Source organism: Myodes glareolus, chromosome 6, assembly GCF_982192425.1.
Source record: "Myodes glareolus chromosome 6, mMyoGla1.1, whole genome shotgun sequence".
In the NCBI taxonomy this organism is placed as follows: Eukaryota; Metazoa; Chordata; class Mammalia; order Rodentia; family Cricetidae; genus Myodes; species Myodes glareolus.
The window spans coordinates 109,039,546-109,065,159 of record NC_142031.1 but is presented as its reverse complement, the minus strand read 5'-3'; the positions used below and the strand labels follow the sequence as shown (position 1 = coordinate 109,065,159).

At 39.6% G+C, this 25,614-nt stretch overlaps 1 protein-coding gene and 1 long non-coding RNA gene across 3 annotated transcripts in view; one reads left to right on the top strand and one right to left on the bottom strand.

Annotated features, from left to right (window-relative positions):
* The window catches only part of Skap2 (src kinase associated phosphoprotein 2), a 153,896-nt gene extending 143,581 nt beyond the window's left edge, over window positions 1–10,315 (bottom strand). Inside the window, exons 1-3 of the mRNA XM_048440350.3 lie at window positions 10,093–10,315; window positions 1,284–1,389; window positions 696–721 (exon numbers count right to left, since the gene is read on the bottom strand). Of these exons, the coding sequence (XP_048296307.2) occupies window positions 696–721; window positions 1,284–1,389; window positions 10,093–10,159 (199 nt within the window). The 5' untranslated portion in view covers window positions 10,160–10,315. The remainder of the gene's footprint in view (window positions 1–695; window positions 722–1,283; window positions 1,390–10,092) is intronic.
* Window positions 10,316–10,452: 137 nt separating this feature from the next.
* LOC125404445 (uncharacterized) overlaps window positions 10,453–25,614 on the top strand; it is a 37,181-nt gene continuing 22,019 nt past the window's right edge. Inside the window, exons 1-2 of one of the 2 annotated variants that reach the window (XR_015002439.2) lie at window positions 10,453–10,877; window positions 11,020–11,091. This is a non-coding gene — a long non-coding RNA (uncharacterized LOC125404445). Of the gene's footprint in view, window positions 11,092–25,614 lie in introns of both variants that reach the window. The other variant, XR_015002438.2, reaches the window with a different exon arrangement.

The window sequence follows — 25,614 nt, the reverse complement described above, 5'->3', positions numbered from 1 at the left end:
ACACCCCCATAAAACAATCTCTGTGGTGTGATACAATAACGGGTGACAGCTCACCTCTGCTTCATCTAAGTATGCTGTGTGTAACCACAGGTACACACCTGACCGTGTGCAACAACTGCAGGTACACACCTGACCGTGTACAACAACTGCAGGTACACACCTGACTGTGTACAACAACTGCGGGTACACACCTGACTGTGTGCAACAACTGCAGGTACACACCTGACTGTGTGCAACAACTGCAGGTACACACCTGACTGTGTACAACTGCAGGTACACACCTGACTGTGTGCAACAACTGCAGGTACACACCTGACTGTGTGCAACAACTGCAGGTACACACCTGACTGTGTACAACTGCAGGTACACACCTGACTGTGTGGGCGACAACTGCAGGCACACACCTGTGTGCAACAACTGCAGGTACATGCCTGACTCCATGTACAATTGCAGGTACATGCCTGTAATTAGATTGCTCCCACTAACAAACATAAAACCTTAAGACTATGAAATGTGTAGGAGTCTAGATATGCTTCTTAATATTCCTCTCAGCAGGGGGAGCTAGCACTCTCATCTTGAAGGTCTGAGCACACAGTATGGAAATTAAATTTTTGATCCCAACTATAAAATTTTAGAATGTTAGATTATCTATTGAAAATCTCCACAAAAGAAAGTCATTTCAGATTTGAATTTACCTTTGTCTTGAAATTCCTGAAGATAGCTGCAAAATAAAGAAAATAAAACATTTAAATGTGGTTGAAAATCAAAACAAGGTCTAATTAGTGACAATAATTTAAATCTAAAATCTATATTATAAATATACATCTAGAGAAAAAACTATTTCTATCCTGAAATGACAATTCCAAGAGGTTTAGGAATTTATAACACATGCATTTTTAAAGATTTAAGTATGAAAGAGAGAGAAGTTTTTAAAATCCAATAGTAGAACATGTATCTTTAATATCTATATCACACTTATTTATTTAATGCAGTAACAATTTAAAGGATTTTCTTTTTCAAGGTCTGATGGGTAGTAAAATCCTAAAATATGTCCTCGGGCACTCAAAATAAACACAGCATTTTGCTAGCATACTTAAAAAAAATACGACTATAAACAAAAAGGGTACTACATCTGTGTTTAAAACTAGCATAATGGAAACATTTCTATCCTTTAAAAACACTTAACATTAATAAATCAGCATGTAAAATTTAACTCCATAACAAACATTAATTACAGAGTTATTTCCGAGTAAGAAATTAGTAATAAAAGGTAAGTAACTTACATAGACTTCACATCTTTTATCTTCTTAATGAGAGATTCTCTCTTTTCCTTTGCTTTCTTGGATAAATTTTCCCCTTTCAGTGTGTCTGCTACAAATGTTTCAACATCTAAACCATGAAATATAAAAAAAAAAACAGGATACAAATTATAGAAAAGAACCATTTTTGTGAAGACAAATAGGTCAAAGATTACTTCTGCACTGAAGTGTTAATATCTGTGCAATCCATGGTAATTATTTATCAGTCCAAAGCATAACAGTTGAAGTATGTTTCAAAAACTAAGTTGAACAAATCTGCTCACCACTTAGCTAATAAAATCTGTATGTTCTACTGATGCTTAGCACAGCAATGCTATTTGGATGTATGCCATCATTAAACTAGGAAGAAGCACACAAGCTTTAATAAACTATGGTGCCTCATGAAACAAATTCTCTTTTTCTATAAAGCAAGTGGAAAGTGTTTATGCATGCGCTACTGTTGTTTTATAATTAAGTTGCTATAAGAACAAGTCATTTGCAATATTTTATAAAGATAAGCTAAAATCTCTGGCAAGAGTGTGGTTTGTTTGTTTGTTTTCTTTCAGTGTAATCCACTTTGAGGAACACATAATATCTAAGGCTTAAAGGAAAAAATAAATCCTTTTTTTTTTCTAGCCAAGATTCCTAAACCATAACCTCCTTGCTACCTGCCCCACTGCTGCTGGCCACCCGAAAGTCAAACGACAACCAGCGTATGTGGTTATGTGAGCCCTTGTTTCCCACCTTGCTTTTCGTTCCCTGGAATTCTAATTAAATAAAGAAGTGAAAAATGGGTTACTCTATTATCTTAAAATGTAGTGTCTAGGAAATAGATTTCTACAGCTTCATATAATATTTTCCACAGACTCTTCTCAAATTGTAGTAAACTCCTAAATATTTGGTTGGCTAATTCTCTCTCCTGTAAAGTTCAAGAGATTGCTGACTGATTCCAAGATGTCCATTCTTATTGTTCATGAAATAGTAGAAAGCTTACACATATTTTATTTTCACAATTTCATGCCTCACTTTAAAATATCTCTTAAAGAATTACATTAAAATTTTAAACATGACTACAAATCACCCACATTTCATACTGGAAAGATGTGTATCTTTCTTTTCATCTAACTACTTTGTCTCTTAATTTACATTGGTAAAAAGATCAAAACATAATATTACACATAAATAATGAAAAGTGCAGTAATCTCAACTGTATTTATAATGAACCACTAAAAACTTAATATATACAACAGAATGCAATCAATTTTAAATTCTTGATTACAAAAAGTATTTTGCTCCAATGAGGAATATGGATTAAGCTGTTACAGATTTATAAAAAGTGCATAATTTTTGCTAAACCAATAAATACAAGAGGAAAAATAAAATTAAAACACAAAACAATCTCTTAATAACTTCTAGTTTGAGGCCCAATAACAACAAATTTGTTAAAAAGCTAAGTAACAAAATGAAATGAAAAAAAAATGTCCTGGCTCCTCTTTCCTTCTGTGGCCCCTAAATTAAGGAGTAAACAGGCATCGTGAGAAGTCAGTGAACGTAGGACAATTTCTCAAGTGGGTTCAAAACAGGAAAACTTGAAGCAACAGCTTCCACCCACAGGAGCAAGTCTCTTTTGGACAAGCAAACTTTAACTGAAGGAAAAGATCTTTGGCTTCCCTAGTATCCGCACAGTGACTGTTTTTAAAAGGCGGACCAAGGGACAGCAGGCTTCTGCGGCTAGCTCTCCCAAACTCACCCTGTACTTGCAAGACTCAGAGGCACATAGACTGGTGAACAGTCGGTCTGCTTAATGTCATTTTCACTCAATGTTTGCCTTTAATTCCCTCGTCCACGAGTATTTAATTGCCTATTTTACATTTTCATTATGCAATCCCAGCTAAAACAAACAGGATCTATTTTCTATCTCCGGAAGCAATAACAGAACGAATTACTGCCCGAGTTATTTCTTTAAAAGGTCATTTCAGTTTTCTAAAAATTCAGAAAACAACAACAAGAAGGCTACATGTTCTATGCGCTGTTTCCTAAAAGCTTCCGCAATATGTTTTGAAGACGAGAACCCAAGCCTCTATTTTGAGAAAACATTACTAGAAAAAATTATTTCTCAAGAGGAGGACTGAGTATGGAAAGCATCTATACTTCTAGAATAGTCTTTTTAATAAATTTATTCCCAAGCTTTTCCCTAGAAAAAGACTTAAAAAGCACTTAGAAGGATTTTCCAAACAGTTTTGGCTTTTTTTTCCCCCTCCTAAGAAATGCAGGGAAGAAACTGCTTTGTTTGTGGCAGTGTTTAACAAGAGCTGTAGCTGGGAAAAGCTGCAGTAATCTGGTTTTTTTTTTTTTTTTGGCTGCCCACAGACTTGGTTAGTTTTTAAGCTTTTGAAGTCTAGGGTGCTCCTTAAAATATACATCGCGTCAGAACTAGGGGATGGAATACGCTAGCCTGTCCTGGCAGCGATAGCGATAGCGGTGCAGCGCAGCTTGCCGACGTTGCTTTCCGGCGCTTTAGCTAGCTCAGGAACAGGCACCAGGGACCATGATGTCCTGGGGTGCCCCAACCCTGCCTCTAGAAACCAGCCCAAACCTAGCCAGCCCTAAACCTCGAGGTTCTTGTCCACGTAGCTGGGAACGGAGAGCTGGGTGCAGAATGCTAAGCTTGGAGCGGTCACACCAGACAAATGGGGCTGGATCTGCGGCTTTGTACCTCAAAGCCAGAGTAATATTTCAAAAGCTAGCAATAAAACTCTTGGGTAAATCAAGCGCTCCTCTGGCTGGTTGAAAAAGAGATTTGAAGCTTTTTATTGTGCTCTAAATAGCCCTGCAAATGGTAAAGTAGCCAGCCGCCGTGAGCTAGCAAGCCGCTGTGGCCCTCTTTTACCTTCCTTTAGGGGTCGTGTCCTTCTGTTCATATGTAGATTTCGCGGACTCCTTTCGGCCTGTAATTCGGGGAAATGTGGTAATTTGACTACAAGAAAAGGTCAGCCTGCGCAGACTGGCCACTGGACCCGGGGATTGAGATTTTATTTTACCCACCGGCGCCAGCCACGGAAAAGCAGGATGGGAGAGGCTACTGGCTCCTTCTAATACTGCCTTGGAAAGAGGGTGCCACCAATGCAACAGATCCTATAGTCCCCCAATCTCTTCTTATTCTCCAGTAGCCTCAAGGGCTGCAGGTCATCACAGCCTGCTTCGAACAGCAGAATCGCCCCCATTTCCATGGGCCTCCAAATGAAAGTTAGCTACGGGGAAAAGGTTATCCTAGTGAAAGTAAACGTGGTGGTAATGTTTGCTCCTGTTACACCTTAGCTTTGTCAAGAGTAAGCCTTCCAGTGGGAACAGCTGTAAAGATCTGGGGCAAGGCAGCTGGAAGATCAGATTTACAACTGCTTTGTACATAAATGTTAAGGTCTGAAAACAAAATTAAAAGATGACGTGTTCTGGCTCAACAATCCTAAGCAGTTAAGTCAGAGGCCACTCAGGAGACATCTGACCCCTGAGAGGCAAGCACTTAACACCCACCCACTGAATGATACTTCCATTTTCCTTTTTGTTTTCTTTTTCTTTGTACATATGAACTCCTAGAAAGACTGCCACCCTGTCTTCCTCTAGAGTGAGGACAGGGATAGATCTCTCTCTCTCTCTCTCTCTCTCTCTCTCTCTCTCTCTCACACACACACACACACACACACACACACACACACACACTATGCTTTCTATCAACTTCCATGAAGATCTAAGAACAAAACTCTTCCAGTGATACACTCCTCCAGGAGGCAGTGAGAGATCAGCACCTGCTCTAGCATCTCCCCCCACCAACAAGCCCTCAGCCTGGAGGTGGAGAACAGGCCCCTGAGGTAAAGGCCCTCTCTCTCCACCTAGCACACATACACCACCTCTGGATGGCCTGAATCTGCCTAAAGGAGAAAGCAAGGACTGGGATGACTCCACCACCATTTGTTAAATTCCAGACCAATAAAATAACTGCACAAACCAATCCTGGCACCCCAAATGGCTTTACTACTTAACTCCACATGTTTCCCCTACCTTACGGTGTGAACCAGACTTTTAGCTGTCTGTCACCCAGCTTAGTGCCTTAACGTAAAGTCTGTCTACACTTTCAGCTGCCATCAGAACAGAACCACACTTTCCTTCCTGTTAAAACAGGGAATGGACTGGCCAAACAGCTACCGGGGAAAGTACAGCAATCAATTAAACTGGGCACATGCAGATCAATGGAGCCAAATACCCAAAGTTGGAAACTAGCTAATTGAAAAGTTATTGATTGCTTTAGTCAATGCCTTTCCCTGGATTACCTTGCACTTTCCCACATTACGGCTGAACTGCGGGCTTTTTAAACATGGAAAGAGACATGAAGGAGCACAGACCACCGAGTGCAAGGGCTGAAACGTTATCTGAGTTTTATAATCCAATCAGCTACAAAATTCTCAAAACTGGCTTTACAAGCTAAATGGTTTATTTTGATAAAAAGCTGAGCTGTTGAAAGATAAGCCTGGCCATCTTTCAACCTCTTTAGATTGATCTAATCAAAATCTTTTCACCACATATTTTCAAAGAAGCCACAGTGAGTAACGCATTAGTCTGAGATTTACACTATATCCACCCACTGTTGGGTAGCATCCATTGTAATGTGTTCAGAATGTGATTGAAAAAGAAATGTAAACTCAGTGGAATGAAAAAAGATAGACTTGGCTTTAATTGAAAAAGACAAACTAAATGAATAATGAGTATATAAAACGTAGCCTATGCCACTTTTATCACCCATATACGACACTTAATGTTCAATTTATGAGAGACAACTGAACTGTGTTTCAAATCACCAGAGGCTTTCCTTCCTCTGGCAGCCCTACTTTCTCTCTGCAAGTACGTCAAGGCAAATATCAGCTGAGATAAACATACTTGGAAATCTTACAGCCCGCTCATTTTTTTAACTAAATTTAGAGGTTTTGAAAGAAACAAATACTGATTAAGATTAGATTAACTAATTACATGTGCATAACATCAAGAGCCTTACTCACTAATCCAAGGCGAAAACACTTTCAGTAGAAAGCCATGTCAAAATAGCCCCCAGCAAGAAAAGAGAAGGCATGTTACCCTTAAGATAAATAGATAAATAAATTTCCTAATGCTACAGCTTCACTTACTGATACTATTTGAGCCAAACAAAATTTCTATAAACTTCTGGTCCCTTGATATGCAAACTCATATACCTATTTGTAGAAGAAAGTATCTTAGAGATGCCATAGGCTGATTTCATTTTCAGATCAAATGTTCTCTTAGCAACTTTATTCTCATTAAGTTCTGCTGCCAAAATGGGACAGGCTTGTTCTTGCTCTGTTGGACAATCCAGGTACTAAGAAGCAGGTGATGACTGGGGACTCAGTAGGTGGCACTCTTCCCTTTGCATACTCAGCCAATGCTCCAGAAGAAATACTAGATATACCATAAATAATTCCCATATGGGAAATAAAACCAAAATGTTGACCAAATTATAAATAGGAATTGAAAGGGTGAGAAACAAACCATACTGGACTTGGCGCTGAAAATATCCTACCTCGGTTTCAACTGAATTGCATTCTTAATCAAGTGCCCCTAACAGGATTATTGATTACACTGTGTGAAGGTTTAAAAAGAAAAATATAGTTCTGGAAATCCCCAATAGGGGGAAAAGGCAATATTTCTAATCAAAACTGCCATCTGAACAGAATCTCAAGGTCACTTTGCTGAAACCATATAGTCACTTTGTTAGAATTTGTTCAATTTGATTCTAACTTTTCGGCGCAAAACTGATAGCTATTTTCCTCTAATACTAGTTTTAATTTCTTAAGAAGAAGGTAGCATACCGTTCTAGCTTTCCTTTTAAAACATGTTGTCGTGATGTGAACGGATGAGGAGTCCGAATATCCGACCGCAAACTCCTGCAAGCCCGCATTTAAAGGGTAATTAGACAAATGAGAGCAGCAGGCAGCTTTCCCAGAGCTGCTCACCTTCTTGCCTGCCAGGGGAGAACCCACATAAATCAAGACCGTTCTTGCTATTAGTCCTAGTCAAAATATTTGGGTATGGGGTAAGATTAAACGGCCAAGAATTGGGGCTATCCTTTGGTTTTAATTTTCCAAGATAAACCTGTTCTTTCATTGTTGGGGGGGGGGGTCAAAGGTTGATTCAACACGATGTTATATAAACTGTTCTAAAAAGAATAATTTAACATTTCTTATTTTCAAAATATATAGGCCTTCACTTTTTAGTATATCGACACTATAGAAACAGTAACTGTCCAAACTATATTGTCATTTTTTCAAGGATATTACTGTGAGTTAGGAGTAGTAACCTTAGTTTTGTATTTCCATACAGTTTTTTTAAAGAGGGAAAAGAATGAGGAGGGGCCAGATATTGAGATGGCAGTCTAAAGTTATGATCTGAAAGCAAAACAATGACAAAGAAAAAGCATGATTACAAAAAACACATTTGAGCACCCATCTCCATAAAGCAAACACTTAATATGTGTGACATATGATGACTTAGATAATCAGCGTATGGAACATAAAGTGAAATGTCATTTTTCTTTCTTCTGAAAGCAGGGGATTTTAAATTCCTGCAAAGGTTGGTTCCTTATCTAATTCACACTGTGCCACAAATTTTAAGAGCCTTAAGTACTCATAATTACCAGGAACAGTATCTCATCTTCAGTTTAAAAAAGAATGCACTAAGTAAGCCAGCAATCTCTCTAAAATCCAATCAATTAAAACACTGTGCTCTAATTTTACAATTCGATATTTAATCATGTGCTATCACCCAAAACACTTGAGTGATGGAACCGTCAGTGAGCATCCCAATAAGATTCAAGGGCAAGATAACTGTGTAGAGCATCTAGTCTAAAGATGTTAATTAAACATAAAATCTTCACAATCATCTTTGAATACTTAAAAGTTGTTCTGCACCATGAAGAAGGCTAGCTCACGGGTTTAATTCCTTTACTGTACACTGCATCCATAAGCTAAAAACAGCTTCTAAAAATAAAATGGAATGCAAACCTATAATCTGCAAACATTTATTGTCTTAATATTTATTTTAATCCATCATGCATTTTATAAAAAGTGAATTTCAAAAACTGTGCTCGTACAACCTTTAACTTAAAAGATAGCAAAATACACAGAAAGCATTAGCAGATAAATGTATAATTCTGAGCTTTGGTTGACATGATACAAGAGAAAGCCACAAAAAGTACTTGCAATCTATTAATGTCAGAGAATGATAGGTCACATAGCCCACATATCATACATACTATGTCAGAAGTATAGCTGTGGATCCACGTGATAACTTGCTACTAAGGGAGCTGTCAAGTTTTAAAAGTTAAACAAAGGTATTTTTTTAATTAAAAATAGACCTAGAATAACCTGAAAACAATGACGTTTCTGAAATAAAACATTTTCTGATCTAATTATTAAGACCCTTTTATAAACATGCAATTCCAGCATTGGACACACCCCCCAAAAAAAGTTAACTATAATGAAACAAAACTGTCCTATAAGTGCTCATATAATGGAATAAATGCTTCCTTATATCACCATCTACAGGTCTTTCATCGTTTCTCTTAGTGGCACTTGTTAATGACAAGAAGCATCTCTCAGAATGGCATAGTACATCATCACCCTGCATCACGTTTAAACACAAGTCTGCATCCATACATATATTTGCATTTTTCGATCATATTCATAACACACACAACCCAACAAGGCATTACAATGCTTGCTCTCACAGTGCTGCAACAGTAACACTATTTCAATTATTACATTTTAGATGACCTTGTTTCTTGATACACAACGTACAACATAAGCATCTAGGAGAAACTTTTTAATCCAGTTATCCATGACCAGCATCGGAAGAAATATTTTAGAAATAACCAAACTGAAACTATTCCAACTTCCAGAATCCTAACATCTACGAGACATAAATGATGCTATCCAAGACCATCAGGACATGCAAGTCTTATGCCACTCTAAAAAGTATTTTCTACTTTGTGCAGAACTATAGCGCTTTCCTTGATGCTCAGGTATCAAGGTGTATGCTTGATACACCCCTCTGTACACTACTGACCTAACAGTAGATTCACTATAGCACTGAGGAACCACATCTCAGCTCCACAAAGTTCCTATAAATGGGAATGTTAACGCGAAAACGGGAAGATGAGAGTGCAAAGATGAAGTTCTTTCATCACATGATACAGGAAGTAGGACTTTGAACACATCCTTCCCTTTTTCACTTTAATAGTTACTGAGGCTGAAGGCAGTGGTCGTTTGAAAATCGGGCAGCCTTCAAAAATGTGAACGTGTGACCTGACTGCTCAAGAAAGTGGGGGCTTTGGAAATAGCACCTTTTCACTTCCTGCCTCTTAACACCTGCGGCCCTACAGTCTCTTTGCTAACAGCTGCACCCCTACTGGCTGGTCACTCAGGGCTACAGCTAGGACATCTATCTTCGCAGTTCTCACACATACATTCAGCAACATTTGCTGTCCATATCCCGCCCTCACATTTCGGTCTTTAGGAAACTCTTAACTCTCCGGCTCTGAAGGGAAGATCAGTACATTTCGGCATACACGCCCACTCCCTTCCAGTCCCGCACCCAGGCACCGGCACCGCGATCCCCCTACTCGGCCCGCCCCCACGGGCCGCAGAAGGTGACGGCTGAGCGCTTCTGTCCCTGCCGGCTCGCCGTCCCGCGCCCCCGCCCCCGGTGTCACCGCCCCCTTCCCTCTCTTTACCTGCCAACAGGTTCCTAATTTCCTCAGGGAGCGGACCGGGAGAGGAGGTGCTGCTGGGGTTGGGCATGGTTGTGATTGGGACCTAGACTCGCTCTGGCCGTCCGGGTGAGCACCGCGGGGCTATGAGCCAGGACACTGCCAGGCCGAGACTCACAACAAGGAAGTCCCTGGCTCTCCAGCCAGCGGGCGCTGGACGCCGGGCCCTACCCCGCCCGGGAGAATGGGGCGGGGCCATGGCGAGGGGGCGGGGAGAACGACCTTGGAGTCCGACTGCGCTTGCGCGTCCAGGCTGGCCACGCCCACACCACCTCCGGGCAGGCCACGCCCACACATAGAGGGAGCTGGAGGCGGGGTCGCAGAGGGAAGAGAGCGGATTGGAGCCGGGTCACCTGACCAGGCCTTGAAGTGCGTCCGCGCCATTTTTGGTACTGGTGCCGTAGCCACGCCTCACTCTTTCTCCAGGATTCCGGAAAATAACGTCTCCGCAGTGCCTACAGGCTTTCCTGTTAAGGGGCCGTCTGATTAGTGCTCGTCCCCACCAAGGTTTACCCCCTCATCTGGTAACCCACCAGGAAGTATCCACCCCCCTCCCACGCACTAGCTTGGCCTTCTTTGTCCCACTGATTGAAGGTAACAATATCCCGTTTTCCGCCAGTCCTTCCTGAGAAACAGGGGAGCGTTCTGATTGGCCCTGACGTTACTTCTCTACCTATTCTTGGAGTGAATTCTGGCTCTGACAGAAGTTGTTGACATTGTCCTTTTTGGGGCAGGCACCAGAAAGTCAGGTTGGTGCTACCTGTAATCCACCTGTATCGCTGCCCCGCTATAAGTATTTTATAATCTCTAGTAGTGATTAGAAGAATAAATATATAAAATCAGTTTAATTTAGTTGGCAAATACTGAGCCTTCTGTCCTTAAATCTTACAGTTTTACTCTAAAACTCAAAAAAAGTTCTGGCCTTGAACTCAGGGATCTACGTCGTGAGTGCTGGGATTAAAGGTATGTACTACTATGCGCAGCTTTTTTTTTTTTTTCTTCCCTCCAGCTTTCTTTAGACCAATGCTCCTTATACTTTACTCTGCCCTAGAATCACAGACAGAAACTATGAAGGTATGGGTTCTCAACTCCTAGCCCAGAGATTCTGATTAAATGGAAACCAGTCTCTGATAAATAAATATAATCTGTGTTGAGATTTGATTTCGAGAACCGTACTATTTCCTAATTCCTACAGAGTGAAATTTGTAGTGTCTTCCCCAGCTGGAATTCTAAGCCTAACATAGAATAATAGCTCTATTAATATTTCATCAAAAAATGTCAGGGCTGGGGGATAGCTCAAAGCATGTGCTTTGCATATATAATTCCCAGCACCGAAGAATAAATACCTGCGTTTTTCAGAGAGTACTCATAAAAATTAGTACTCAAATGTACTATGACATTTATGTAATTCTCAAATAGGCAATAATAAAGACTAATTTTAAAAGGAAGACTATTTAGGTGTCCATGTCTTACAAAACAGCAAAGACAAAAACTTAACCACTGAAGTAAAACGTGAAAAATAATAAGAAAAAAGACACCTTCAAAGTGACCATTTAACCAAAGTGGAATCGAAAATTCCTACCCAGATGAGCAATGTGAAAAATTATAAAAAGAGTACTGAAAATTAAAATTCTTTTTTTGTGGAGTTAAAAGTGAATTTAGTTCTTCCAACTTGAAAGAATTAAGAACTGTTATTAAACTACAAAATCATCCACTTCCTACATAGAAAACTATCCTGTGGGTGGTTATGTTAGGAAAATTATTCCTCCTTTTACTCTACTTAAATAATTCTCTGTCTTGCCACATTTTTATTAAGAGCCTGCAGATATCCCAATCCTTTGTTGCCTTCAGATAGAACTGGCCACTTTTTTATTCTTATGTCTTATTTATTTGTACTCCAGCTCATTCTACAAAGGAATTGGGGCGATTTGCTCTGTCTCAAATAGACAGCTCTCTAGAGTGGATCAAATGGACAGTGGCTACCCTGCTCATGATGACAAGTCATTCTTGTTAGCCAGAAACAAGAAACTGTTAAAACTGCCTTAAAATGTATAGCATCTAGCAGTCCAAATCAAAAAGGCAATAACAGAAAATGGACTTTTGGTATGAAACCCTCTTCCCTTATTTAAAAAGCCATTTTCAGACACAGGTTTTGTCTGCATCTGTGATGGATGCACTTAGGCAATGCTGTGTATATGCCATTGTCTTTAGTGTTTCTTGCTAAAGTTACTGCATCGCTTGTAAGATCGAAAGAGAAATAAAGAGAGGTTGGAAGAAATGAATCCTTAATTCTCTTGTCTTCAGAGGTTTCCATAACAAAATCTAGTAGAGAAATCAATACTCTTCATACCTTAGTTATATTAGGATTTAAACAGTGATGGTGATGATGATGATGATGATGATGATAAATGAAACTTAAAATCTCAACCATAATAATAATTATTATTATTATAATAAATGAAACTTTAAACCTCAACCCAAAAGAGGTTGAAGCCTCCATCCCATTCCACAGGAAAATCCTAGACTCTTAGAAAGTTTCTTGAATTGTTTTCTTGGAAGTAAATCCTTCAGTTCAAGAAAATAATATACACCCTGAGAACTAAAACAAACCCCCTTCTCTATGACTTTCAAAATAAATGGAGAGTGCTGAACAAGGACATAGAAGAAAAGCTGACAGTGACCAAAACAGTTTCCTTTTCTTTGCCTCTCATCTTCATTTCTGTTTAGCTTTCATGTAGAAGAAAGATTATCCATAGGCAGAGCGTCTGTCATTTATTTCTGCATGATAAAAGTTAGCAGCTTTAGTTCCACAGCTATGGTGGTCAGAAACCCTTGAGCAGACTGACATGATGACCTGTCCCCCCACCCCCGCACCTCTCATGGGGCTCAGTGGCAGCCATTCACAGATTTGACCAAAGCTAAGAGGATCTAACTGAAGATAGCTCAGCCCTGGGCTTCTGACTGGCACCCTTGGTTCCTCATTGGCCACTGGGAAAAGGCCTTAGTTCTTGACAACATGGGTTTCTCTTTGGGGCAGATGAATGTCCTTCCAATATAGCAGTTAGCTTTTCCAGAGCAAGTACCAAGAGATGAAACAACCAAGACAGACTTGTGCTCCTGTAAGCTGAGAGTATTAGACAAAGGAAGTAACTGAGATGCTGTTTAGTTCTAAGCTTAACCAATGAAAAGTTTTAAACCTGTCTTTCAAGTCACCTAGTAATGGCTTTAAAAGGGTGATTAGAAGTTAAAATTTGTTTTGTTTCCTAACTTACCTTTATTTCCATTTGAAATTTCTAGATATGACGTGAGTTTATCATTGTGTAGCAATAAACAAGAAAAAATTATATTGTCATTGGAATTCATATGCCCCCCCAAAAGATGTGACATTGAACTCAATGAGAACCAGAAAATTCTGATAGAAGTAGCTCATGACTGAGCTTTTAGGTTATAATTTCTTGACTTGGGTTGTTTGTGCCAGTGATCAAAGTCACAGCCTGAGCTACTGTCCCAGCCCACACTATAATTATTACACTTATTAGTATTGTTGATTATGATAGCAAGTCAACAAACGCAGCCATTCAATTTTCTGTCCTCTTATTTGCCCTTGTACCCAGATTCTTTTCTGTCTAGAGCAATCATTTTAATATAAAGAAAATAAACAATTTTACATGGGCTAGATTTGAATTCCAAATTGTTCTATGTCTTTAGGATTCTGTAAGTTAGGAATGAGGTGAGAGAGCCCTCTCTCCAGTTCTGAACGCCTACACAGTCATAACCCTCCTTTCCTTCCAGACTCTCAATGCTCACACATCTCACCAACGATTAGCACAAGACCTCATACGTGCTAAACCCTAACTGAGCTATACCACCAGCCTAGCTGTAAGGTCAATTTGGATGACAATCTAGTTTGAACCTTTTATCCTACTTCTAACTGACTCTGAGACCAAATCCTAATTAAACCTCCTTTCAGTAAGGGAACATGTTTAGCCTTGACTACATCTGGTCTTCCTGGAAGATGACTGGCTCACTCCCTGTTAGGATTGGAAGGTGAAATATATCCCCACAAATTCGTGTGTTTGAACATTTGGTCCCCCAGCTTGTGGTGCTAGCTTGTAAAGTGTGGAACCTTTTGGTCATGGGATCTAGTTGGCAGATACAGGACCCTACAGGAGAAGCTACAAGGTATAGCCCAGCTTGGATCCTTATCCCAAGCTCTCTGCTTCCTGACCAACACAATGAAAGCAGCTGCCTCATGCATGTCAAACTGTCACGCTGCACCACCGTGATAAACTGCAACCCTCTCGAACTGATCCAAAATAAATTAGTTTAAGTTGCTTTTAAAAACATTTTATCACTGTCTAAGAAAAGTAACCAATTCACTCACAGTCTTACACACTGGGCTTCTCTTCTACCTGGAACTCCTGAGAAGAGAGGAACCCAGACCCCCGTGTTGTCTTCTGTCACACATCAGTCTTCATCCCCAAGGCCCACGAAGAACATGCACAGGATATACTTCTTCATCATGATCTAGAGTTTAGTGAGCAGTCCTCTCCACATGACTGATCTGGCTCCTGAGTTTGTTTGAACCATGAGCAAGTACACAGAAAACATTTCCCCTCCCTTTTAATTCTTTTCATACAAGTTTGTGCTTTCTACTTGAGAAGCATGATAGCTGATCTTGAAATTTCTATTTTAGTTGGGTTCATCACAGAATTAGGAAGAGTTATCCTTCAGTAAAAGGTAAGATTCAAAGCTACTTATGTAATTTAAATTTCAGTCCTCCTATCCTCACGGTGGCCCTGATCCTCATTTCCTGAAATTCTACCAGTTGAGACTAAGGGTTTAGATAATAAACCTTGATCTGTGAAGCTATGCCTTGTGGTACTTCCAACAAGTATGCTGCAAGCCAGGCATGGTAAACCCAAACCTATTATCACCTACTTAAAGAAACCAGGACAAAAGAATGACAAGTGTATGACCTACAATGGCTACAAAGTTTAACATCAGCCCTGGCACTTAGCAATACTGTCTAATGTGGTCTACAAAGTAACACCAGCCTGGGCATTTAGCAACACTGTCAAAAATAAAAAGTAAAAAGAAGTTTGGGGATATAGCTCAATGGTTGAATGCTTGCCTATTAAGTGTGAGCTCTTAGGTCCAATCCCAAGCATAAGAAAAGTAGCTTTGGATGAAGATAACTTTGGATGAGACAATATTTTGTAGTTTAAATGAAATGATTCTTCCAAAGAATGGCTCCAATATTCCCAGGGTGAAGCAAGCAAAGAGTCTGTGAACATATGTTGTGTAGTGTGCACTACTTTCTCTTTAATAATTCAGATACCCATAATCTGTCAACATTTGGTGAAAAGATACCAAAGAATACCTTGTTAATTAATTAAGTTCATGATCGGATTTCAGGCATTCAGACCAGTCTGAACAATTTGCTGAATATTCTCCAGCCTTTACTCAGATGAGTTATTTTTGTTATGGGGATTTTATTTTTGCTTCTTATTGTGGCAAGTAAAAACATGAATTTGGGTCAAGCAAGATTTTCTAGTACACTTCTAGAGATCTCTTTTTAGCTAAGTTAGTAGAAACTGCAATGTGAAGTAGTAAAACAGGTCTGAGTTTCTTGCCCTATGTCAATATAAAACAGAGCGCCGTGACCAGGCCCCTTCCTGTTATTACAGTGTCTTTATTCTCACCAGGCATTTTTAAAATACCAAGCTGTCTACAGCAACAGTAATTTAGTGGGTTCGTGTTAATATATTCATGAAGGGTCTTGATGGATTTGATAACCATAAGCAGCTGTTAACATTAAATTGCCATTTAATTTTTTTCAGTGACTTTCAAAGTTGTCAATATTAAACAGTAGGGCCTTACAAATTACTACTCTAAGGCCAATAAGAATAAAATCAAATATTATTTTAAAATCTCAACCAAGTTTTCTTTTTCTCTACAGTATGCCACTACAGAGAAAACAGAAACACATGGAGGCATGTTGATCTTGGCTATTAGGCACCCCATTATGTATTTACTCATAATTTGCTTTGGATGTCACTATACTCAGAAACTCATATTTTCCTCTCGCACCCATTTAACTTTGTTTATTTTTTGAATAAGGTCATTATACAATCCAGGCCTATCTTGAATTTGCTGATACTGGTATTTTAGGTATGCACAACCATACCTGGCCATCTCCATTTAATTTTTGAACTCCACCCTTTGCCCCGCCTCCCTTCCATCACTTCTGTGCCATTCCCTTTTAGGACACAAGTTTCATTCTCAGCAACATGATTGCAAGACACTCTTACATAAGTAATTTGAATCTCCATTCTTCCCCTCTGTTTTCTCTTTGTTGGATGGCTGCTTTAATGTTCCAGTTGTCTGGATTTGAGTCTGTACTGGTGACACCTAGCCAGCATCCACAGTGTGAGGACTGGGCGGGGCATGTCAGTGGTATCCCGAAGAACTGGGAGTTCTGCAGTTCTTACTGGCATGCTTCACCGCCCTCACTCCATTTGTTCAGCAATCTAAAGGCAACAGTGTATATTGAAAACCAAGGTTCTCCTTGTTTAGGTTCTCTGCCTTGGCCCTACCGCCAGGCTTCCTCACTCAAATGTCATCAATAAGAACAGGAGTGCCCAAGCCTGATTTCTCTTCTGTCCATTCATTTTACATATATGAGCATTTTTAATTTTACCTCTTAAACAGATATCTTAATTTTTGCAGAGAAATTTTTTTAAAAAAGTTTTTAGGCAGTGTTGGCAAAGGCATTGTTTTTAACTTGCTGGAACATGAAAAGGGACTTTTTGCATCATTCCCAAATAACATGCTTTCTCTCACTGTACTTAACTGCTACACATTAAATAGAGATATTCCTCATTTCTATAACTTCAAATAAACTATAACTATGTGTTCACAGAAAAAATAATCCATAGACATATGGAACATTTTCAAGTAATTATTTTTCAAAAAGTAGAAAAGCATGCAGCTTTTCATAAAAGGACAACTCAGCATATATTTAAGATAATTCTCTGTAACAGATAACAGAAAATGTCTTCTCTTTTGGAGTGTGTGTGTGTGTGTGTGTGTGCGTGTGTGTGTGTGTGTGTGTACATGTATGCATGCTTGATTTTTTTAATGATTGTTTTTATTTTCACACCTGAAAAGAACTAAAAATTATTTTTCATGATTTAGTTCCAATCACAGAAACTTTCAGTGATTTGAGCATGTCAGTCTAAAACACGGGGTGTCACATGAAGCTTACCTAGCATTAGGAGCCCTGGATTCAAGCTCCAGTACCCTTCCCCCATTAAAAAACAAAAACAAAACAGAATCATAAGTAAAAGGTGGGCATGAAATAATTGACAGAACACTTTCCATCTTCCTATCGTTTCTTAATTTTAAGAAGAAAGTACTAATGTAAACTACACTAACTTTCCACACAGTTTACTGGTAGGAGTCTTCAAAGTCTCACATCTTCGGCTTGTGATGGAAGGTAGAGTTAGTGTAACAAGGTGGAGTCTACAGTGAGGCATGGGTGCACAGACTGTTAGCATTCCGTGAGAAAGTGAGTAGGAAAGCAGTGTATTTAGAAATATTGACAGTAATTTGATGCTGCCTTGGTATCTGATACTGTGTTTTATAAATGCAGCAATCAGTATAGTTTAACCAAAAAGAAAAGAAAATGTCTGTCAATGGTAACCTGAGAAACACTATTATAAACTAAAGTCAATAAATAATTATAAAATTTCAAGTTTTGCTCATTTTTCTATTTAATTGTCTTTGTGGTCTCCAGAGGTCACTGGGTATTGAACCCAGGGCCTCATACATGCTAGGTAAGCTATATATCCCTAGCCCTCTTTTTAGCGTTTATTTTGAGACAGTTACATTCAATTGTCCCAGTTGACCTTGAACTCACTGTGCAGGCAAACCTTGAGCTTGTGATCCTCCTGCTTCAGAAGGAGGCTACAGATGACTCCTGATGACTTCAGGCCGTGCTGAAATGAAATGCAGACTATAGCTAGGAAGATTATCTATCCAGGTGGACCAAGTGCACAGCTAAAGCTCCGAATGAAACAGAGGCAAGCAGAGGGCTGGTGCTGTGGCTTAGAAGCAGAGTGCTTCCCTAGCAGGCTGAGTCCAGTACCGGGAGCCTGGGGAAAAGGGCAGAGCCAGACGTGGGACAGCAGAGACTTAGAAACTCTAAGATGCTAGGACAATGGCTTTGAGATAGAAGGAAGAAGCCCAAAACCAAGGACTCGAGGTAGCTCTTGAAGCTGGAACTGGTAAAGGAAAGAACTTGTCACTGGAACTTTAAGATGGAATGCAGGCTCTGAGGTTCAGCTTTGGCCTAGCTCAACCGTGAAAGTCACTCTGGACATTTGTTTCTAGAAAAGAAATCTGTTTTTGGTTTGTTTGCTTGTTTGTTTGTTTAATCTGCTATGCTCCTGGTAATTTGGGTTGATTTGGTTTAGTTTGGTTTGGGTAATTGTTTTGTTTTTGCCTTTTCAAGACAGGGTTTCTTTGTGTAGGCCTAGCTGTCCTGGAACTAGCTCTGTAGAGCAGGCTGCGCTCCCAAGTGTTGGGATTAACGATGTGCACCACCACAGCCTGGCTTGTAGTATTTTGTTATAGCAGCAATAGGACACTGATAAGCGCATCTGCAAAAATCTATAAACTGGACAATATATCTAAATCATTGATAAACCAGCATATATAATCACAATACTGACTAATGACACCTTAGCCCAGGTCTGTAATCCCAGCCACTAAGGAGGCTGAATCAAGAGATCAAAACTATAAGGCCAGGCTCTGTTAGTGAAACCCTGCCTCAGAAAGTAAAGAGGGAACCGGGGATGCAGCTCCGTGGTAGAACACTTGCCTGGCATGTGCAAAGGGCCAGATTTCAATAACCCTATAACTAGCTCAGGAGTGTGCACTCGCATGTACATGCACACATACGCACATGCTTGCACACTCACACACACCTTCTTAGTTAGCAGGACTATGGAAAATATACTAATGTTTGCAACTCTTGATTACTTACTCATGTGTAATCACTGAAAATTTTGAGCATCAAACAGATATTTCATCAGCATCATCAATAAACTTTTGGCTTCACTAATACTATTTGACAACCTCAAAATTATTAAGACACTTCGGCTGTCTCATCTTGATGAATTTCCCCAGTAATTTCTAAAGTTCTTCCTGATTGCCAAAGTAGGTCCATTTTTTCTGTATTTGTACTTATACAAATAAGTACAAATTCTAGATGAAATTCAGAAATATCCCAAGCCACAAAAGAAAAAATGTAAGCTGAATTGTATGATGTTTGTGTGGGCAGCCTCTAAGAAATATGCTGTGACATTATTAATAAATGCTTACTAGCAACCTGAACTCCCATCATTGAAAAGCATTAGCTGTTTGTGGAGTTCATTATCCATCTCTGCCAGAGAGCTTTGAGTTTTCATTGCATATTCTTTTTGGTGGTTGACTTTCAGTAGTAAGAAGCTCTGGATACCATACAGTGTCATGCTGGTGCCCCAAAAAGAAGGCCACTGGAGTTGGTTGTGTATCAGGAAAATGAAGGCCATAGTTTAATCACAGTGGCCCTGTGCCTCATCACACATATAAGGCCCCTGCTTTGTTTCTGTCCCTGCAGCTTCATCTTTAGAGACTTAGCACTGGAATTCTTCGGTGCTGCCTTTTCCCTTGTTTTGAGAACGGACTGCCTTTATATAATCGCTTTAAGCAACAACAAATCAGGAAACCATCACAAAATTCAGATGAAGCAGCCGTTCTCGCTGCCTGGGTTAAATTGTTGTTTGAAGATGTGTAATTGAAAGTCTGCTCCTAAAATACATCTTTTGATGAGCTGGAGTCAGAAACTCATCTTTTCTCTCCCATTACTTGAAAGTCTTTTCTTATGTGGGGTAAACAAGTTCAATTTCTTTTTACTGAAGCACATAACCATACAACGTTCAATATGCAGAGCTAGGCGTAAGTGGTACAGTGCTTGCCCTAGGTTCAATCCTAATGTGGCACACATAAATCAATAAATAGATGGATAAATAAACAAATCACAATAACTATGAAGCATTAAATGTTTCTCTACAATACCCCTCTTTTATTAGAATAGTATTACTAAGTTCCATGGAATGGATTCCATCTAACTAGCTAAACACAAACTTCTAATATAAGAAATTTTGATAATCTTTTTATGCAAACACAAGTTGTTTCAATAAAGGCTGTTAGGAATAACTCTTTTTTTATTTTTTTATTTTATTTTTTTAAACTTTATTTAACTTTATTTCATGCGCATTGGTATAATGATGTCAGATTCTCTTGAACTGGAGTCACAGACAGTTATGAGCTGCCATGTGGGTGCTGGGAATTGAACCCGGGTCCTCTGGAGGAGCAGTCAGTGCTCTTAACCACTGAGCCATCTCACCAGCCCCAGGAATAACTCTTTTGGTGTAACTATTCAACAATGTTCTCATTAAGTTTTATATATACAATTTGAAAACTACAAATAAAGGAGATAAAATTCTGAAAAATATGCTAATATCTAACATTAAAATATGTTAATGTTTAAATATACCCTGATTATAAGGATTTTTTTACTTTATGAAAATACTATGGCATATTTTGATACACTGAGATATTCTCTAGAAATGAGGACAATGACATGGAGGAGAATGGGTTTGGCTTCAACCTGATTAATTATGGAGCCTGTGGTCTCACCCATGGGGTCAGCTACAAAAGTACCAAAAAGAGAATCACCCAGGCAAGACCTGACAAGATACACAGACTAAAGAGGGAGGGGTGATTATTTGCTGGGACCCTTTAGGAAAAACAAGGTTGCTTGGGAACAAATCGGAATAATCCTGTTGCGAAGACAAGAGATAGACTAGTCTACCATAAAGATCTCCTGAGACTGAAAGTACTAGATCCACAAAGGTAGAGAAGTTGCCCTTGGGCAGGAAAGACAAAGGCTTGGAACCCAGAAAAGGGAGCCAGATGAGGCCAGACAGAACAGGTGGGGAAATCTTTGCTGTTAAAAAAATGGAAGGACTTGGAAGGTTTCTGATGTTTTGTTTTGTTTTTTTCTGAGAAGGCTGAGATCATCTACTGATTAGGTAGAGAGGGAATAGAAATTTGCTTTCTTTAATGATTAACAAAGATTAACTAGTCTGGTAATACTTTCCTCTTCCACTAGCTTTTGGCTAGTGTGCAATGGCATCAAGTAGGCAAGTGTGCTGTTTTGATATTGTGCACAGCAAAATGGCTTTTCACAGGCTCTAGGGAACACATCAGGTGCTGATTTGCATCGACTATAATTTACATATTGATATTTTCATTAAAGAATGACAGAAAGTTCAACTGGGATAGGAATTTAGACCTCACTTTGCATTTTCACTGCAGGTTCTATTTCCTATATTTTATTTTTATGTATTAATGTGTATATGCATGTGTGTGATATGGTATGAATTCAGAAGTATGCATGTGCATGCCACGAGACACTTGTGGATATCAGAAGACAACATTTAGGTTCTTTCCTCTTGCCATGAGTTCTAGGATTGAATTCAGGGTGTCGGGGTTACATGGCAAGTACTCTTTTGAGGAGTCATCTTGCCTGCCTTATTATTTATGTCCGTTTTTGTTTCTTTTGCTCTGTGTGTGTTAGGAACAGCATTTCTGTGCATGGAAGTACAGGTGCCAGAAGAGAGTCAGATTGCCCAGAGCTGGGTTACAGGTGATTGTGAGCTGCCCAGCCTATGTTCTGGAGTTCTCTACAATAGCAGTATGTTGTCTAGAGACAGTCTCTTAACTGCAATCCTCGAATCTGTAGATTTTTAAGTTACTGTAGTCGTTAGGGTTAGTGTTCATGTAAATGGCAAAGAGCCCCAAATAGTGACTTAAGCAGGGTAAATCATTTTTTTTTTAAGATAGTTGGCCAAAACAGGATTTCGTCAAGTACCTAGGATGGTCTTGTGCTTTCAATCCTCCTGCCTCCGTTTTCTGGGTACTGGGATCACAGAAGTATCCCACTATGCCCATCTTCTTGCTCATGTTTTAGAGTCATAAGCATGCCATTAAAACTGGTATGGGCATTCCTGTGCAGTCTCTGGCTCTTCGGTTCTTTCATAATGCCAGCTTTCAATTTCACTGTCCAAAGTCATCCATATTCTGAGTAGGAGGATGGAAGAATGCCAAGGAAGAGGGACCACAAGCATTCTCCAGAAACTGGAACCTGATGAAAGGCTCTTGAGCTTCCACAGGCAGTTCTACTTACATTTCAGAAGTCAGTCTGGGATCCATGGCAATGCTAACTCAAAAGAGCCTGCAAAGTGCTTTTTCAGGGTGGTCCTATGTCCAGCTAAAATTTCTATCCCAGTGGAGGGGGAGGAGCAGATAGTAGAGGACGGCTAGCGGTCTGCTGCAGCCGCAGAGTGGGTTTCTTCTCGCTGAGCAACAGCAGACTATAAACAGAGCTCACACCATCACTCAGCCTCAACATCCTAGAGAACGTCTATAAACAGAAACCTGATGGACTGTCTCCGCCACCATTTGCTACCTGCTAGCCCTTTCGCTCATCCCTCCTGACGGAATGTCTTTGTGTCTTCCGGAGTCTATTCCTTTGTTTCTGTGTTTGGATTTGATTTAAAAAAAAAAAACAAAACAAAAAAAAACTTTCTTCACAAGCCCAACTGTAGCGCTTTCAGAACTTGGAACACTAACAATCTGTTCAAGTTCTAGATTAAAGGAAAACTAATTTATACTTATTTTTTCATGTATGCCAAGAAGCTCAGAAATGGATTTACAGAACTCAAGAAGTCAAATACTAACCATAGGAGAGAAAAAGCAGTATATTCCTCCCTAATGTTAGGCCTAAAGGTGAGGCTTCTGTAAGAAAAGACAGGCTAGCAAGATGAAAACACACATCTATTTAATATCAATTTTATGTTGCACAAGATGTCTTCAGAAATTTGGAAATCTTTGTGCTTTTCTGTGTGGCCATGCAGAGAGTGACTGTAAAACTCAAGGTGTAATATGCTCATAAGCTTGAGGCGGGGGGCTTAGCAAGACCCATTTGTTCATATCTTTCTCTACATCTTCATACATTCCATCCAGACACAAGAAAGATATTCCTGGAATGAGCATCTTGAAACAGACCTTTAAAAAAAATTTTTATTTATATGTGCGTAGGTGTTTTGCCTGCCTGTATGGCAGAGATGGGTTCCCAGACCCCACATTAGGCAGTTCACAACTGGCTATAATCCAGATACAAGAGAATCTGATGCTTCTGGCCTTCATGGGCACATGTACATGGTTAAAAATAAAACAAATCTCTCTCTCTTTTAAAAAAGTGAATTCATATGATTTTAACTATGCTTGAGATAAGCTATTGCACTCTTTTTTAATTTTTATTTATTTTTTGAGCATTTTAAACAGTATATTTTATCATAATTTTCCTGTTGCCCATCTTTTCCCAGGTCTCCTTCCAACTTCATGTTCTTTCTTTCTCTGAAAAACAAAAGAAGAAGGAAACTAAAAAACATGGAGTCTGGTTTGTATTAGTGTACTACTTCCGAGCGTGGGGCCTGCCCAGGGGTGTGGTTGGTATCAGCGCCATTCCACGGAAGAGCACTGATTTGCCTCTCACCCAGCAGCTATCAATTTTTAAATAGTTTCTAGACCAGAGATGGACTTTGCTCCCTATTCCCCCTCCCCCATGGAGGTGTTTGGTCTAGCTTTAACTTCTGCATGCTATCCCGGTCTACGACTTCACAAGTGTATTAGCCCTGGTAAGTCTAGAAAATACTATTTCCTTAAAGTCAGCCACCACTCCTGGCTCTTGTAGTCTTCCTGCCCCACTGCCCTGGCTCTGACATTGATACCAAAAACAAACAAAACACCTGACATGAAGTGAAAAGTACCTTTTCCTTAATACTAAGCCAGCCATGAAGGTGTGTCGCAGAAACAGGAGCATTCCGGGGCTCCCTGACCAGCCACTCTACCTGATTAGCAAGCTCAAGTTTCAGTGAGGGCTCTGTCTCAAATATAAGGTAAAAAGAGAGACAAGAAGATACCAAGTGTCTCCTGCCATCCCTAAGTACACACGTACACACACGCACACAAAAAGGCACAGTCATCTTTACTTTTATTTAATTTAAAATATGAACATAAAACATTCTTATACTGCCGGACGGTAGTGGTGCACACCTTTAATCCCAGCACTCGGGAGGCAGATCTTTGTGAGTTCGAGACCAGCATGGTCTACAAGAGCTAGTTCCAGAACCGACTCCAAAGCAACAGAGAAACCCTGTCTCGAAAAAAACAACAACAACAAAAAAAATTCTTTTACCAAAAAAAAAAAACTGACATAAAGTGAAAAGTACCTTTTCCTTAATACTATTACTGTGAATTTTAATATCTTTCCAAGATGCCTTCTAAGAAGTATTTTGAATTCCAATATTTGTAAACATAGTCAAAATAATTATGCCCAATAACTTATTAGTAATCTGCCCAAATGCTTTACATATTTGTTGGTTATTATTCTAATTTGGTTTGAAGCCTTCAGAATCTTAATCTTCCTGAAAACAGGCTTTTTATAAGCCTGAAAACAAGAAATATACTCTAAGGTGCTCAGTGGTAACTTTGCGGTGTGCTAGAACTGGACTTGAACCTACTACTTTGTGAGATTGTAATCTAGACACTATATTTAAATCAATTTATTCAACTATTTTTGAAAGTGAATTTGAAATGGACACTAATGATAGATTTTTTCCGTAATAAAATCTATAGAAAGTTTTAGAAAAGACTGGAATACTGTGAAATTGATGAGCATATATGTCAGCCACTATTCTGGTTACCTGATTGGTTCTCTGACTTGGAACAGAAACTGTAATTATGACCAGTGTGGTATCCTTTCTCAAGTGGAATTCATTAGCTAACAGTTGTGGAGACTAATTAAAAAAAAATCTGCTATCAAAAGAAGTAGCAGTCTGAAAACAGTGTGATTCCGTTAGAGAATCTGAGAGATGCTTCATCTTCTATCTCCAAAACCCCTGTGGCACAGGAGCCGCTGTGTCTCAGTTCTGTGTGTCATTACTTAAGAGACAAAAAGGAGCCAGGCGGTGGTGGTACACGCCTTTAATTCCACCACTCGGGAGGCAGAGGCAGGCAGATCTCCATGAGTTCTAGGCCAGCCTGGTCTACAAGAGCTAGTTCCAGGACAGGCACCAAAAACTGCAGAGAAACCTTGTCTCGAAAATCAAGAAAAAAGGAACCTCTGCTAGAGAGTTCTGAATCTGGAAGTCTCACTCATGACCTAAACCATGTCCCATGTCGATCACTCTGTAGCGATCCAGAAAGGAGCTGAAGCCTTTCTATGTGAGGCCTAAAGTCACACCCTGCTCTCCCATTTAAGTCCAGTGTCTCTCTAAGTCCCCAAGGCTACCAGACCTGCTCATCCTT